Source organism: Apaloderma vittatum, unplaced genomic scaffold, assembly GCF_000703405.1.
Source record: "Apaloderma vittatum isolate BGI_N311 unplaced genomic scaffold, ASM70340v1 scaffold6514, whole genome shotgun sequence".
Classification (NCBI taxonomy): domain Eukaryota; kingdom Metazoa; phylum Chordata; class Aves; order Trogoniformes; family Trogonidae; genus Apaloderma; species Apaloderma vittatum.
Window position 1 is genome coordinate 20,966 of NW_009713219.1, and position 18,371 is coordinate 39,336.

At 45.4% G+C, this 18,371-nt stretch overlaps 1 protein-coding gene across 1 annotated transcript in view; it reads right to left on the minus strand.

Moving 5' to 3' along the window:
* GRM7 (glutamate receptor, metabotropic 7) overlaps positions 1-18,371 on the minus strand; it is a 212,102-nt gene that overhangs the window by 82 nt on the left and 193,649 nt on the right. The window contains 2 exon segments of the mRNA XM_009868286.1: positions 2-21; positions 5,264-5,510. Of these exon segments, the coding sequence (XP_009866588.1) occupies positions 2-21; positions 5,264-5,510 (267 nt within the window).

Genomic DNA, 18,371 nt, shown 5'->3' on the forward strand with positions numbered 1-18,371 from the left:
TTCTTACTGGTGGTATGCAGTCTACAGGAAAAGTAAATACATTGGTATGTAGAATACGTCTGTTCACAATAAACTCTTTAAATTTTGCCCTGTCACGGAGGCCATGACATTAATCCAACTGAAGAGCTCAGATTAGAGCAGCGATAGTGGAAAGCAGAGAGGCGCCACTATATGAAATTAATTCTGGGTTAGAAATAAATGAACCAGTTCACAGAAGTTCAGGTACCTCTGAACATGGGAGCTGCTGCTCAGAAAAGAGTGTCTGGCTGATTTCTTTTTTTTTTTCTTTTTCCTTCCCCCTGAGCAAATTCTGGGATGTTTTGGCTTCACCTTAAGACTCCCCAGCCCTTCCTCACCTTCCTCATTCTCAGGTTCCTCAGCATCGTCGACAACCATTTCAGTTTTTTTTTCCTCAGGAAGATGGAACAGGCAACATCACGGCAATGATGTGAAGGACGAACAGGAATGAACACACAAACACAGCACAGCACAGCGCAGTGCGGCAGTGTCTGCACCTCTGTTCAAGACAGGAGATGCTTGCACCCCACGTACGCTACCCACAGCTTACTGGTGGGGATCCACAAAGTGGATTTTCTCCAACGCATAGAGAAAATTGAGGATGGGCACATGCTGCCCTCGCTGATGTTGCAATGAGGAGGAGCTGACAGCACAGAGGGAAGAACTGCTTGAAAACGGAAACGTGCAAACGGTGTCCGATCTCTTTGGGGACAAGGTGCAGCTACCGAAAACTGAATCATCTGCCAGGTAAGTTCCACTTCATGCCAAGTAAAGGAGAAAGAGAAAAAACCATCCTGACTATGTCTGTACAGGCACTCAGCCCTGCTAACTTAAAAGTCCGCAAAACTATAACGCTACTGAAAATTGAACTGAAAACTAAGTTTTCAGACCTTAAAGTTTTCTGGTTAGTCCATGGCGACACCTTTCCTTTACCAGCTCTCAACAAATCTCAGCTGAACTCCTCGGGAATGTGGTCTCCTCCCATGAGCTGCTCCATCTTTCCAACACCCGACGCACTTGGTCTCCGGTGCAGAGGTGCTGCACGCCTCCTCCTCACTGCTCCCTACTACTGGGCTACTGCACTACTATTCATCTCAGCGCCATTCTCACAGGCAGGGAGGTTTTTCCCATGAGATCGGAAACGGGGACAACTGGAAGACCAATGCTCCCTGTGCTGCCAAATGCTGGAAGCCTCTATCCCCATCCCTGCAAGAAAGCATCTTCTCAAAAGAGCCAGTCCCAGGAGGCTCCGGGCAGCTCAGCTTCCCTTGCACAACAGTCTCAAGAGGGAAACACGTGGACGCAAACACCTTCTAGTAAGCTCTGCTCATCCAGCCTGCGAGCAGCACAGCCTCCTCACTACCAAACAACCGAGACGCTGATTTCCCTGTCGCTCTGTTTGGTAAAGCCATGAATTAAGGCAAGTTGCTTGGGGAAAAGGAGTAATTACATGTAAATCTCAATATAAGATAAGTACGGGTTGGAGGTTCAAATGTTTTTCTCATAGTCTGGCACTCGGCTCTCGCAGCAGGAGCACAAGCAGGCGACCGAGCAGAAGCGTGCGCTGTCTGCTCAGCTTCAGGCTCGGTGAGACGTGTCTTCTCGAACAGCGTGAAATTCCACCAGGGACACATGAGAGTAGAATGAACTCGTTACACGGATGGAAGGTGCCGTGCACCAAATCCTGCTCATCCGAACCCACCACAGACATGCATTAGCAGGAAAAAGCTGTCGAAGGAGGAAAAGCATGCGCATGCCAGATGGCAAGCTGGAATGATTAAGGGAGTTTTCGTAAGTAACGCGGTTTTAGATTGAAAAGCGTGGCCTTAATATACCGTGTTCTGTGTGAGAGCCCTCCCAGGTCATGGCTGAGGAGCTCAGCGTGTGACACTTCTTGCTTCCCATGTATCCTAACAAAAAGCTGCAACACAGCGAGTCCCTCTTCCTCCGGACGGGTGGGATATAAGGTCACTGCTTTTCAAGTGGTTTTCCTCCCACGTTAATGGAGTTTCTTCTTTTACACTCCCACTAAAACCCCAGTGCTTGAGGCCCAGCTCTCCTAAGTGCTCTGCACACTTTTTTCTCCCCCCGTCCCGAATTCCCACACATCACCCGAGGGTTTTGTGCAGCGTTTCTACGCGATGCTCAGCACCTGCTCCGGGGAAGCCACTCAGTCAATTTATAGCCCTTCCAGTTTTACGCGCACATCTTCAGCTCCTCAGGCATTCTTTTAAAAGTCTGCTCAAGCAGGGAGGTCTTTTTTCAAGGCTACTTTTCTGTAAAACCATCCACGTTTTGCTTTTGGTTTCGACTCTGGCATGTAAATAGGACAGGCCATAAATTTGGGCTCAATTCCCCAATGTTTGGAGGTACGTGAATCCCCTGCTGGTGGCTCAGTGCTAACCGGTTCTTAGGAGGTACAAAATCTTTGGTTTTCAGTAGAAATGGCGACTCCAGCCTCCAGTACCCAAGCAAGGCACAAACAGCAGCATCACCAGGAAAACACAATGGAAAATCAAACAGGAAAACACAATGGAAAAATCAAACTGGAAAACTCAACTGTACTTTTCCACTTAGGAGAAAAACACTCGGTGGCTAAGCCAGGTCTGCACCTCAGTGAGCTTTGCACAGCGCTGACAAGTCTGGGACTCACCCTTGAATCCCTCCTTCAATTAAATTATTTTCAGCCTGGCACAGGAGCCAGGCAGGAATCACCCCCCAACATCCCACCCTGGGGGTGCTCCTGGGGAGCTGCCACAGCGCCCACCCCCCTCCTAGCACTGACACCCACACCTGGGGGAATTTTTCATTCACGTTTCCTCTTTTCCAGTTGGTACAATCCTGAAAATTTCCCTATCCGCTGCGTGAAATACTTCCTGACGTTAAATTGCTACAAAGAGTTCAAAGCTTTATTTATTTACAGAGACCATGTTCAAAATGGCACTGGAAACGTGGGGCGTTCTGCTTGGGTGACACTGCTCTTTTTGAGGTCATTAATATGGTTTTCAGGTCTTCCACCTAAAAATCAAACCTTAAACTTTTTTTGTTTTTTTTTAAAACAAAATATTTGAATTTTGAAAAAAAAAAAAGTAACTCTAGGTATTCAATGGATTACTTGGTGGATGTTGCCTGATTAGAGGGTTGTTTGACAACCTATTGAAAAAAGTTCCCATTTACTGTAGTAGTAGCAGCCTACGCGGGGACCATATGTACCCAAGTACTTAAAGTACAGAAATAGCTTATTTCATTTGATTTTCTAATAATTTATATTAACACACATATCCAGGGAATAGAACAGTAGCAGTAGGTGCAGCTGCTAACATGAACAGATGGTACTATATATAAAATTATAATTAAAATCTTTAAAAGATTTATTTTTTTTTCACAAACCATAACAAATATAAAAGCCCAGTACTTGGAGAAAGACACATAAAATTAATACTGTTGCACATTTCCTGACTGGCTAGGTTGAACAAACAAATTTACACACTTTAGAATCCTACAGGTAAGCAAATAAGCTCATAGAGAGTATTCTTCCTTCACACACTCTAATTTTGAAGCTGTGAAGGTTTTACTCCCTGTGGACTTTACCCCAGGTTTAAATCAGGGGTAACGAACCCCGGACTGCTGCTGACTGGATGTGCAGGGTGGGAACTGGTAGATCTCGACAAGCAGGGGTTCTGTCCCTTATTTCTTCCCCTGCCTCTTAAAAACATATTCTAGTATATAGTCCCAGGTGAAAAAAAAGCTGTGTTTTATCAGAAATATAGGGGTTTTAAGTCAGCAATATTTCTTCTTAATAACCATATCTCATCTCCAGGAGATAAAAATGACTGTTCTTTGGCAGGGGAGGAGGGGGGAAATATTCTCAGAAGCCTGAAAACAGCAATAAGATGCAGCGCAGGAGAGAACGAGACCAGGAGGGGAACCCCCAAGCTCTGCTTCTACACTGAAGCTTTCATCATCAGAACTTGGACATTTTCTTGTCAAATTGTTTGGGTGGATTTTGATTTTTTTTTATTATTTGTATTTTTTTCTGGAGGAGGAACTAATCCCAACTCCTTTGCACAGAAGAGCAATTAGGGAACACTCACCTGCCCCTTCCCAGCCCTTCTCCCTCCAGCCTCAAAGGCCTTTTCCCAGCTCTCCCTCTTGCTGGCTAACACCCAACACAGAAAATACATTTATTTCGTGTACTAAGGGCTCTGTTCAGTATGACTGGAGAAGGCTCTTAATTTATGAGGTGCATCTCCTCACTGTCTTATGTCAGAATCAGAGTTCAGACAAAAATTTTATTTGTTTTTCTTTTTTCCTTCCCCAGCTAGAAAATATTTTGTATACCTGCATGGTAAGATATCGGAGAAAAACACTCAGGGGGTGAACGAAGGGAGGAAAAGTGCTGTGTCAATAACTGGCTGGCTGTTTCCACTTTGCTTTGACAGGAGAGTTGCGCTGTGAGGCAGCCGCTCGGTGAACAGACAAGAAGTGGCAGGGGTTGCAGCAGCGAATGGATGAGCAGATCATGGGCAAGGAAAGGGCATTTCGCCACATTCAGATCTGTTTTTCATAAAGACTGCAGACATGCCCAAACCTTTCCAATATGCTACAAAGTTGTGCAGCTGTCTCCTTCCTCAGCTCCTTCCAGATTCAAAGGCAAATCGAATTTGATGGCCTCAGTACGTAATTTCGAGCGAGATCACACCAGGCTACGCACATTAAGGGAACTGGAAGCATCTTTTCCATCTATTTTCCTTTTAAATCAGTGGCAAGATTTGCATTAAGGCCAGATAAAAATCCTTAAATGGGAATCTTCAGGGATTGTGAGATTTTTGCAAAGAAACTTTGCCAGAAACAGAATCATAACTCAGGTTAGCGGAGTTATCAATGAGCTTGGTATTCGTCCTTCCTCCATCCGTGCTGGAAACTACCTGCCAGGTTGGGAAGGTTTGAGTTTGGCACAGGCTGAAGGGTTGGGTACTCAAGGATGCTGCTGATTTCTCACTCACAGAGGAGAGAAAGGAGGAGGAGTTACTCACTGCTACCAAACATTTTTGCCAGGAGTTGCTGCCAACTGGCACAACTCCAAAAACCAGGGAGGAAACAGTGAATTTAACTATGTCACGCGAGACGTCAGGAATCTTTAACCGACAAGACCAAAATAATACAAAGACCCCGAACCTCAGGTATGGGTCAATGCCTCCAAAGCCCCCAGGCAGCCAACGAGCACAAGACCAGGAGTACTTACTGTTGGGGTCTACGTTCTCACAGAGCTCTGTTTTGGCTTCGCCGTTGGGCCTGTCGCTGGGTTTGTGCGAGAGCCGTGATGACATGGTGGCCGCCGTGACCACAGCCTTGAAGCTGCGTTTCCGTTTCTGGACGTTTAGCTCCGGGTGGAAGATGATGATGTACACCTTCGGCATGTAAAGCATCCCCAGGGCCACTGAAGCACTTAAGTTCATGGATATTGTAAGTGTGGTAGTTTGTATGTAGAGCTAGGAGACACAACACATGAGACACTATTACAAATAAGATGACTGGGAGCAAGGCTGTAGTATTTCAAGCATTAAGTAATCATTTGAAAGAGATTTTTTTAAAGAGTTTGCAAATGAAAACTCATGAGCTGAGACTTTGGCGTTGCAAACCACCGTGAGGTCTGACACACACCAGCTACCTGGAATATCAATGCCAGGAACTTTCAACATCCTGAACAACACAAGCTTACCCCATGCTTATGGCACAGCTTCCTTCTGCTTATTTACAGAGCAAAGACGGGATTTCGGTTGCAATGATGATGGTGTGAATTTAAATTTAAATCTACTGTAAGTTACAGATGAGGAACTATAATAATAACACAGGTTAGAAAAACAACCTCATGTGAAAAAAATTGATTTTTAAATTTGAGTTTAATTCTCTGCAATTTGTTGAAACAACTTTGCAGAGAATACACTATGGAGTTGTGTGTTCATGACATTCAGCTACTCTTATTATGAAAAAATAGTATATATGCAAGTCAGAGAACAGGTACTACCATGAGATGAGCATTCAAAGAAACCACAAGGATTCAAAACCAAAGTATACAGGGACAGAAAAGCCCTTTTTTCCTTTTTCTTTTTTTTTCCTTAATTATCTTCTCAGAGGACACACTTAATAGATAAACTAGAACAATTCTTGCAACTTAAGAAGATTAGGCGCAGTTAAAAGGCACAGAGAGAGCACAATACAGGTGTGAGAGCTGAAGAGGGAGCAAAAGTCTCTGCAGATCCTCTTCAAAAATGAAATACACAGTAAATCCATATAGATGGGAAAATCATGACGCGCTAAGAGCGATTTCTTCAGAACACTATTTCCTCTTCTCCTCCTATTCAGTGCTAATCAGTCTGAATTTCTGATAGAAAAACTCTGTGAATAAATATAATGGCAGAGTAGAATGCTGACTCTGACCAGGTAGCTCCAAATTTCCATATTTAGAAAAATACAAGCGTTTGCAGCCTTGCCAGTTGTATCTACACAATAGGTGCTATGACAGTGATTAAGACCACCACTGGAAGCAATAAAATGCCTTACATAAAAACCACGCTGGGCTTGCCTGTGCCTCCACCCAGATGCAGAAACTCAAGAGCTTTCTCGGTTTCCATTTACTCATTATCAGAGTGCAATCTGACAACAATATCAGAAATGTTGCCCAAGTGAGGACCTGGGGCCATAGCTCACCTCAGCTGGTGCGAAGCTGCATGGGGCCAAGCGACACTGTTTGAGGCTGGGAGGGAGCCCAAGGGGCCACCTCATCCAAGTCCCTGCCCAAGAAAAAGCCATTCGCGCCAGAACTCCTTCGGACAGATCGCCCTGGCTGCCCACCTCCTCGCTCCAGCCCCTCCTGACCAAGCTCCTGCAGAGCGCCCAGGTCGCCAAAGCATTGGATCCAGGCCTGCATGAAGCTGCTAAATGTCCTCTCCTGGTGGCACGGGGAGCAGGTGGCCACCACACCCTCTGTTACCTTCTTTTATATATCAAAATAATTATTTTCTGTCAAAGAACTTCTAAAGACCAGCACGGTACCATGTTGCTCCTCCGTCTTTGACAGATCACGGGGTAACTTCTCCCAACTTCAGCAACCAGGAGGACCTCCTGCAAACCTGGACACTGCTGTCGACCCATCGCTTCACCGAGATGCCGTGCTCCAAACGAGTGCTCGGCTGAAGGCCTCCTTGCTGGAGGATTATTTTCTGAATTTTATCCTACAGCTCTGCTGTGAAACACGATGTTTATTTTTGGCAGTCAGGTAGCGTTGTTCCCCGCTGCTCTTTACTGCAGAGTTACTACCTGGCTGCTTATTCCTCACCATATGCCTTGCAGTTGGAAGTTGTTACACTACAGATATACACACTCCATACCTTTATTTCTAGGTACACAAGCACTATATCTATTTATCTCGTGAGAACATTAAAAAGGGAAGACAGTTCCCAATGCATTTTATTCCTTGGAGCTGAGCCTCCTTCAGTTCTGTTCACAGAAATCAGCTGTAACTCAGTCAAGTCAAGTGCCTTGCATTGATATAAAGAACACAGGCTTAGTTACTAAATAAATCTAATATCTAAACATAAAATATAGAAAATGTGACGTTTGAAGGCTAAAGGATAAACAGGAAGATACAAACACTTTGAAGACAAGGAGGGTAACTTCCTACCAGCTTTTATCCTTGTCAAGTCATCACTATTCCCATTCTTTTAAAAAAACTCCTGCGATTGTTATAGGAGCCGTGAGTACCAACCCCTCCAAGGGCCAGGAAGATGCTGCTGACAAACGGCCTCGCACCAGGGGATGGGCTGGCTCCCAGCTCGGCGTTCACACCACGCACCTCCGCTACAGCCTGGCAAGAAGGGTCTGTCTGCGCTCCGTCAGGCTAGTCCGGAGAGGATAACGTGTGTTGTATAAGAATTACCTCAGTTTCTATGCACGAGGTACGTAAGCAAACCCGACAGGCGCTGAATACCTGCTGAGCGGTGCTACTGAAAGAGATCTACTTTTCGGAAAGCAAAGAACCCTGCCAGAACCAGCGCAGACGCAGCGGTACCTCGGCGCGGAGTTTTGCTCAGCAGTTGTCTCGCACGACGTGAACTCCCCCAGCAAGTCTGCTCTAGTAGCCAGATGGTGAAAAATGCACCGTAAGGTTTTGCAACTAACTCTCAATTCACTTTGCTAGAGATTATAAAATCCTTTATATGGAGAGCAGGAATTTGGAGGACGGGAAAAAAAAAAAGTTGCTTTTCTTTTTTTTTTAAAAAAACAAGAGCGCTAATGGCACAGCACTGCCAGCATGACACGTGTAATTAGTTTATGTTCCACAGACAGAAGTAGCGTATTTTCGTTTGATTGGAGATTTTTGTTGATATGGATGTTTGTTTTGCTTATATTAATGTTTAGATGGAGATTTCCTCCACTCAAATTCCCCATCTTCTTCGGCATGGAAAACAATAGCTCCCCATAGAGATTCTGATGGAATTGTCAGTTAAGCCAAATAACTTTCTATCCCCACACTCCCAGACCCACAGGTGCCCGACAGCACCCAAAAATCCTAGAAGAGCAGAAGGAAAGATGCGTTTTGAGTCAGAGCTACTCTCAAAAGCACTGTGCAGCAAGAAGTTTTCAATTGGGTCCTCAGGAGAAGTATTTTTTACCCATGATTCTAGAGATGGTTTGACCCAAGATTTTCCCCTTAATCCTGGGCTGCCTTGATTGCAAAAGCTGCAATCGGCAGTGCCAGGGATGTTTTATGTAGGTGCACACAGGTACCAGCTTTTATTTCCTCCTGCTATTAAGGGGTTGAAGGTTAAATGATTTTTTAGTCACCAGGGTCTTCTGCAGCACCCGCCAGCAAAGCTTCCTATCTTGCAAACGCTGATGGGAGATAAAAGGAAAGGGAGAAAAGAGCTTTTGTAGAACAAGGCGAGATGAGTGACACACAATGCTTCTCATGACAAATGGGAGCCTTATAAAGATAAGGGAAACTAATAGATACGCTTATTATGCAGAGCCTTAGTTTTACGTATTTTATCTCTGCTTTGTGGTTTTACCAGTCAAACATAAAAATGCAGTTTACGTGAAACTATTTCATTTCTTATTTCACTTCTTCTGATAAACTCTCTGAAAGCATTTTAGATGAATGCAAATGGGCGACTTAAAATACAAAGGGTGAGATTTAACCGGCAATGGGAGTCTAATAATTCATGCATGCCTCTTACAGCTGGCTGGTGAACCTGGCAGTTTCTAAACCTGAGATCAAATTAAGAAATTAAGATGCAGATTTAGCAAGAGATGCTCGAACTTGACATGAATGAGAACTGGGATTGAGCAAAGTACTGCCAGTGGAAATCAAAGCTTTCCAACACCAGCGCCGTGTCGGTCTCTGCAAGCTCGCTCCTGTGGGGGGCTTCAAGCCACATTTGCCACGACATGAGGACAAAGCCACTCTGTGGGGCCATCCTCACTTGTCTCTCTCAAGCAGACGCTGAATTTTAGCAAATTTTAACCTAAACACGCTGCTGTTCCAAATGCAGCAGACTTTGAAGCAGTGCGTTGGAGAAAACTCAACCCTAAGGATATCATTCACATGCAAAGGCACCTAGATTTCTATCATTTCTTTTACATAAATTATTTCCATTTGAATTTTAGATTTCCACGTTTTCCAGGTTCTTGCTTTATTTGCACGAATGATGAAAATTACCTGCAAAACCTTGAGAGAAAATTAGACTGGTCTTGAATACACACATCTAATAACCAGCAGTTGTTACGGAGCAAATGGTACCAATGGATGATTTTGCATGAGGATTACTCTCCCAAGTAAAGCACCACAGGATCAGGCCTTTCAGTCTTTTCTAACCCCGTGGATAGATTTCCAATAGCTGGGCTGTAATAACGGAACTCATAGCTGCAGATCTTAGAAAAGTCTCTTTCAGAGTCCAAAATACTTTTTTGTAGGCTAATGCTTTGCATGCACAGTCTAATCACGAGCAACTGCTCCTTTTATCTAATTCGGCTTTCTAATTATGCAGCGAATTGTGTTATTTTGCAATATGGAAATAAAGTGGTAACTCGAGATATTTTTGGACTTGCATTATCACAAACCAATTTATCTCACTTTTATACGGGAATTAAAACAAATGTTCTTACATATGAAGTAGACAGTTTATAAATCTCCCAAAAGACTCTTCCAGGTCATCTGAAGATTTCATCTCTTTCCCGACATTATGTTGCGCAAATATAAGAACGAGAAACATTTTTTAATAAAAATTAAAATTAGCTTCCACTGCATTATACGCTTGCAAAAGTATGAAAAGTAAAAAAGGACTGGAATATAAATGTGTTCTCAGCCATTTTAGTGCCTAGCGCCCCTACCTGCTGAAGTTCCATGCCGTTTCAAAGGCAAATAAAAAAAGGAAAATACTTGTTGCTCACTGAAAGCTGTGCTCCTCCAACTTCGACTGGAAGTGGGCTTTGCTTAGGAAGGACCACTGCTCTCCTACCGCTGCCTGAGGGGCTGGCCTTTTGCTCCCAAACCACATTTCTCGGGGAGGGATGCCCGCGGTGGCCAGGACCCGGGGCAGATGATGCTGCATGGAAACCTCCAGCCACAAATCGTCCTCGAAACTCCCCTAATTCAAGGGAGACCAAGGGTCAGCAGCTGCTTGGCATCCTCTTGGGGGCCCTTTCTGCCTCCCTGGCCATAGTGGTCGGTGGCGAGATGATGGGCTGCGGCCACAGCCCTGCATGGGGAGGAGGGGGTCCTCCAAGTGCCACCCCCGGCTTTTGGCAGCACCATACCCTCTACTGAAAAAAAAACCCAAACCCAAACCCAACCAGCTGTAAAAAGCAAATGCTGTTCTCATTTCCTTCGACAGCTTGATTTATGGAAGTTTCAGGCAACGGCGGCTTTACCCAGGCAACCATGTCTTTCCACAAGGGCTGTACGCTTCTGTTGCCTGAGAAATATAAAATATTACGTGTGAAGCAGTCCTGTCAGCTCTCACTTCAGCGACCCGGCTCAGTAATCCTCTTTTCACGCCCCGCGGAGGCTTTCCCGCAGCCCGCGCACACCACAGGTTCCCACCACACGCGAGCCAGACCCGACACCCGCTTCCCTCGCTTGGATGGAACAGGTCACATCCCACCGCCCCAGGGCTCAGCTCCTCACCCCTTCCGGCATCCCTGCCTCCAGCTTGAGCCTTTAAGTATCATAATCTGCTCAAGCCGTCTTTTAGCAGTGCCCTTTGGGCTAAGATTATTCAAAAAACCCAAAAACAACCAAAAAACACCACCAAAAAACCCAAACCCAAACCAACCCTGTGGACACCAGGCTCCAGCAGTTTCAGAGTCACAGACTAATGGGTTGGAAGGGACTTCAAGGATCATCTAGTCCAACCTTTTAAGGTAAAGAAGTACAGTTTAAATGAGATAGCCCAGCACCCTGTCCAGCTGAGCCTTAAAAGTTGAAGAATCCACCACTTCCCTTGGAAGACTATTCCAACATCTAATTGCTCTCATGGGTAAAAGTTTTTCTCTGGAGTGAAACTGGAATCTCCCCAGAAGCAACTTGTATCCATCACCCCTTGCCTTTTCCACGTGTCTCCTATAAAAAGGGCGCAAAGACCTGGGACACAATCCAAAAGACAGAGACTTCCAGTTGCAGGAGGTCACTTAATAGATGAAAGACAGTGACTACACCTCCTGCCTGCTGTTCTAACCTACTGCTGCTAATGGCATTCATACAATCCACACCCTATCGGTGGTTCATCGTACCTTTGGAATATTTGCATGTTTATAGGCAAGAAGAGACACGTGCGCGCCAACACACACACTCTACACTTATGACAAACACTGAAGGGTGTAACATCTGCAGTCAAGAGCTGTAACGTTAACCCAGGCTTCCCTCTGCTGCTTTGATTTGGTCTCCTGGTAGACAGGCACCACGACGCAAACATTAACTACGCGGCCACACGAGCTTGTTCCTCTATGTAATATGCAATTCTCACTTTTCAACCTGTTAATTCCACTGCTCAGTAAGCCTACCCCTCGATCTAGAATGCCTCCTTCCTCTGCAAGACTTCTGCAGATTTTGGCTGTGGTGCCGATGGGTGTGTGCCCTTCGCGGAAGACAACGGTGCTCCTCTGCAGAGGTGAGCATCTGCCGTGCTTCGGGAACAGCAACGTGAGCCAGGCATCACAAAGTTTCCCAAATGACTATGGAAGCTACCCGAGGGACGTTTGATAAACAAATGACAGTAGTTATGCTGATTGCAGTTATTACAGCACAAAATAGCAAGGCACGCGAATAGCCTTTGTGAAACGTCGACGGGAATGTCACGGAACCAGTCACACCATTTAATTATAAATTCCGCACTCAGTAATTATACGAAAGGTGACACTGAAGGAAAGGATGGGATTTTTTAGTTTCAGAACATTTCCCTCTAATGGTTTGCAGGGTGACAGCACTAGGGTGGCTTATCCCACATGCAGGGCTCGTCAGCAGCCTCCTCCGAGCCAGGCTCGGGACGGGGGGTACAGGTGGCACACACGAGCTTCAGAGCATGCGTGCGGCCCCATGACATTTTTCTTTTTTTTTCTTCTTTTTAACCAAGCTAATTTTCAAGCTAAAAGCCATGTTTGTTCTACAGCCCAACAAGCATCTTTGTGTGCCTGACAGGAATCATTTTACTGGCTGGCTGCAGCGGCAGAGCTGAGGTTGGATGGCTTTCATCAGTGAAAATAGTTGGTCTATTAAGTTAGCATCCTTTGGAAATTCTCACGATATTACATCTGGTAGCTCAGAAAAAAAGATGCAGGTTAACTTAATGAATATATTTCAGTGTAATGGGAAACCAAAACCAGTTCCACTCTGTGGAACAGCGAGTACTCACAGAGTAACATCACAGTTCCTCAAGAGATATGAAAGGAAAGATGAAAGTTTGGAAAGCACCTCCCCAAATTGCTTTTCTTTCACGCTCAGTAATAACAGCCACATCTCACTCTTTGAAGAGGTCACCAGCTATCTGCTGGCCCCCACGAAGCAAGAGCTCGTTCCAGCACACTGCTGGAACCCAGCGACAGGAGCAAAAATATTTCTCTCACGGTGGGAGCTCGGCAGTAACGGGAGGGGAAGCAGATCCCGGACCCCCGGCCAGGCTTCTGCCACCGACCAGCAGGTGGGACTGGAGAACTCGGCAAGCCCAGAGGAAAACCTTCCCACACAGGCAAGGAGAAATGTTTTGCCTTTAAATTTTTATTTTTTTTTGTCAGAGAAGTTTAAGACAAGTCTTTCTTCCAACAGGTTCATGTGCCTTTGAAGGCTTGGATTTTTTTCTTTGCTAATAATGACTAAATATCACAGACTGTTCTGTGCTTTTGTTTAGATGTGATCTCTGCTTTTATCCTTCCAAAACAGAAATGTAGAGTTCCAATTAAACTACAGAAGCAACAACTAATAGATCATCACAAAAACATTGTGCCTGGGTGAGTGTCTTTCATGCATTTAACCGGAGACAATTATTATTCCTACTAAAAGAACAAGGAGAGAGTTGAGAAAAAAAAAGTAGAAAAAAATCAGATTTCAAGTATTGCCACCGTAGAAGCAGAAAACAAACCGGCATTAACCTCTTCAAGGAACCAGTCAAGCCTTGCCCTTTACGAGCGCCGCGACACCGGCTCACCAGCTGAGCTTCCACAATTCCATTGCCAAAAGCGACCGCAAGGAAAGCGCCCGTTATCAGGAAGCACTTGTAGCAAAACACGTCCCACCATTCACCTCAACGCTGCAGTGCAACCTGGGCTTCTCTCTGACATGCCCTAGCTTCAAAAAATATCTGCAAAGGGGCTAAGGAGATTTTTCTACTGCACCCAGAGAACCCTTAAAAGCTTTTGCAGTGGAGCAGAATGCCCCCTGAAAGTGCAGTCCCTGCACGGCACGCTGCTTCCACAGCCCAGGAGGGTCTTTCACGGGTGCTTACCTGTGATGCTCGGCGACAGCCATCGGCTGAAGTTACGTGGTCAGTATTTACACCAACAAAATGAGAATGCCTCAAATAGTAGAATCTAAAAGACCGACTTGCTGAGAGCGCAAAATCAAATCCAGGAGCTGTGATGCTCCTGGAGCACTGTAGCTCCAAGCCCACCCCACCTCAGGACTCGTACCAAGTTCCCATGAACTGCATTTCTTAAGAGAAGCGCAAACCCCTCATGGCTACCTGAATTATTCAGTTGTGAATAATGAAGTCCAGCGCTCTGCACTCCCCTGCCCCCGTGCACCACCAGCCCATCACCACCTCCATCCCCTCCCCAGCATGCACTGTTGAGGAGGAGGAGGGCACGACCTGGATGTCCACTCCTCGGGTGCACATGAGTAGCACCCCTGTCGCTCATGGGATGCCACCCGCAGCCCGACGATCGCGATGCTGAAGCGAGCTTTGACATCAGATCCGGTATTTGTGGCCACCTGCCGACAGCCTGCGATGCTCTGAGAAGTTGCTCTAAGTCACGTCGTGAACATTCATAGCTCTGGGAGGAGAATGTGCCCGGAGCTGTGAAATTCCCCTTGTCACAAACACACCTGATGGGATCTTGTTCCCTCCCTAGGACATGGTAAGACACGACAGACACCAAGGCACGGGTATCGGGGTGGGACTGGGATAACATCGACAAACCCTCGGACGTGCTTGCAAACGCTGTCACGCTCGCTGCTCCCGGCGGTTCCTGGCTGGGCTGTGACAACATCCTCCACCAGAGTTATGTGGGTAATGGGGGTGAAGAATTATGTTTCAATACGTTTGCAGCAGCGGGAGGCTCAGCATACCAACGGGAAAATTGAGGTCATATGCTGAGAGATTACCACCTGCAGAGGCCAAATGCAAAGGCAGACAGTACAGCAGTAAACAGTTCTAAAAGGACTAATTTCCAATTCCTTCTGCCTGCAAAACCATTCCTTCTAATGCCACGCTGCCAAAGCCAACTTGAATTTTCATGTCCTAAGAGCGCCTGACACATCTAGTTCCTCAGCTTGCATTTCACAGGCAAAAGCGCAGAGTAAAGATGAAGTAGATGCATGTATTTTAAAAGTATTGTAGCTATTTGAGCTAAATATTTCATACTGCTCGTCCCCTTACAACAGGAACTTCCTTGTGCAAGAAACTCGCACACATCAGAAAAACAATATTTATGGATCATATCCATAAATTGTATGATAATCCGAAATAGCCAGTGTTAAAGCACTTGCTCTGAGGGCTATGAGACAGATGCAGAAGGAGAAGAAATTTTCATCTCTCCAGCCTGTGAGAGAAACTCTAGCAGCTTATCTAGAAGGAAATTAAATTATTCAGATAATTGGACAGAGCAGCGATGGAAAAGCATGTTGCTGCTTTCAAAGGGCATCAAATGGCTAAAAGAGAAATTGAAGCAGTATCAAAGACAATCCCACAAGTCAAATGGTTTACACAGAGTACATTTGGCAGAGGTTCCACATCCGCTGGAAAAAAGAGCTGTCTCTACTTTCTGTATCAGTTACAGAGACAATAAAGATGCCCGTGAACTACTTAGAATCATTTGGGAGTTGCTCAGCCAAGAAATGAACAGTGATGGCTCCGGCTTAAGTCAGCAAAGGATTAAAGTTGTTTCGAATTGGTGACTCCCTGGAACTGACTTTATGAGGATTTTCCGAATTTTGTTGTCTCTTTGAAGCAGGAATTTGGCACGGAAGGATGTGGCAGGAAAGCAATCTCCTTGCAAGGGCAGTAATGTTTGAAGAGGGGTCTGAGCATCTCCACCACAGAAACAGGATGAACATTTTTCTGCTGTGCTAATTCCATGCCTGTAAGGTGACAGAAACATGAATTTGAAGTGGGTGACACTCTCCCCTGGGGCTCAGGGCTGTGTGATGTTACCAGCGCAGATGTCTGGCCGCAACAGGAGTGTCCAGACCCACCAAAAATCGTATTGCTTAGGTCACTAAAGGGTCTTCAGGTGGTAAGAAGCATCAGTCACAGCTGAGTTTGGCTGCATTTCAAGCACAGACAGAAGCGAGTAGCTCAGGAAACTCAATTATCAATCCTCAGAACTGTCTAATATCTCTTGCTTGTTAGAATGGCTCTAAGTTACACATGGCTAAAAGAGACAAAGTGCAACAAAAGTAATGCACATCCCCAACTCGTATTATTAAAATAATAGCTTTTCCCTCTCTCACTGGCTGAGCACTTAGCTTTTCTGAGCGAGAAATAATTCTTCATCTGCCACTAAAAAAAAAAAGATTACATCATCGGAGAAAGCCTTCGTTTCATTCTTCACCTTCACCGCTGCGCTGCTAAATTGACTGACACACAATCTTGGCATTTTAGGGTATTCAGTGCCAGGCTTTGGCTGCTGTTATAAATCATATTTCTCCACACTTACTGCATTTTATTCATTTTATACATGACCAGAGATTAGAGTTCAAATGAAATAGATTTTGCTATCCTTCTTATATTCCAAAACACCACCAGTCTAGAAATCTTTCATTTTATCCACTTCAGCTACTGAATAATTCAATGCAAAAGGAGAAAAATAAACTAAAAAAAACCCCACCAACCACAATACAACCAAACCTGCAATACTCAGTCTGAGATTTTGAACCAAATTGTATGTACTCCTCCAAGGGCACCCTCTCAGCAGCAGGGATGTCCTCAATTTTCAAGAGAAAAGTGGAGAAAGTGCTAGAAAGCACTCAAGGAGAGAACTGCTGGGAAACTAGTGCAGCTGGAATGGCCAATGCAGGGCCCTGAACATCCCAGAAACATCTTGAGGGTCAAATATTGCTCATAACGGCAGAGACCAGACAGTCTTACCACACTTACGATGTTTCTGTACCAAAATAGTTGCTGAGTGAATGCGAGGCAAAGCGATCTTGCAATTCTTTTTAATTATTAACGCATTCTAGAATAGAAAATAAAGTCACGTCAAACAATTTCAAGACATTTCTACTTATGGAGGACTAAGCAAGAGTGAATGTTCAGTGAAAGGTATTGATTATAAAGAGAGAAACAAATGGCAAGCTAATGTGTGTATAAGTAAAAGTACAGATGGGGAACTAAAAATATTATGGCCCTCAAATAGCTATGCATAATAAAATGATTTTAGAGAAACTTTCACTCAGAGTAGCTGCCCAGCTTTCTAGAATTTTACTTTGCAGTGGATTCAGGGTAGATACTGCTAATACTTAGTTCAAGAAAAAGAAAAAAAAAGTACTCTTTTTAAAATCAACTGTAGATGCTTAATCTCAAGCCAATAGTGTGTTCAGGTAAACCTCTCTCATCAACAGTCTAAGATTCTTAGAGGAGCTCCCTGTCAGACAAAGAGGTGCTGGCAGTTTATTACTCATTACAGGAAAACCTGAAGTACTATTTAGGTTTATCAGTATTGGCACACTCGAGGTGTCTTTCCCTGGAGTAAAATCCCCAAAGTTTGTAGAAAATGGAGAGAAAGCACCTAAACATGGCTGTGGTGGAGACCATCCTACACTGCCAGCGGAGATCCGTCCAACGTTCCACACTGCGACACAAACATCAACACACGCAGAGCAAAATAGAATCACAGCATCATTCGGGTTGGGAAAGACCCCTGGGATCACCGAGTCCAACCGTGAACCCTACTCTGCAAAGCTCACCCCTAAACCATCTCCCCCAACCCCACATCAACCTTGAAACCCCTCCAGGGATGGGGACTCCCCCACCTCCCTGGGCAGCCTGTGCCAAGCTCTCACTGCTCTTGCTGGGAAGTTTTTTCCCACTGCCCAGTGTGACCCTGCCCTGTTGCAGTTTGCAGCTGTTCCCTCTGGTTCTATCGCTCATTATCCATGAGAAGAGACCAGCCCCAACCTCTCCACAACGTCCTGTCAGGCAGTTGCAGAGTGAGGAGGCCTCCCCTGAGCCTCCTCTTCTTCAAACCCAACAGCCCCAGCTCCTTCAGTCGCTCTTCATCAGGTTAATTCTCCAGGACCCTCCCCAGCTCCGTTGCCCTCCTCTGCACTCACTCCAGCATCTCGTTATCTCTCAAGCCACTTAAGAAAACTGTACCACAAAGTGCTGTTTGGGTACTGCATGATGTGCTAAGCGCAAAGGCTCTGACAAACAGAAATACAGATGTGCAGAGCATCGGTTGCCTGAGGCTACGCCACCTCCTGCTGGAAGCTGCATCAGCCTGGGGCAGGCAGCCCCGAGCAGCGTTTTGTCAGGACAGCGTGGCACAGGAGCTGCATCCAGCTCTTGTGTGTGTGGCAGGATTCACAGGAAAACACAGAACGACTGAGATGAGGAACTACCACTGAAGCATGCTAACACCAC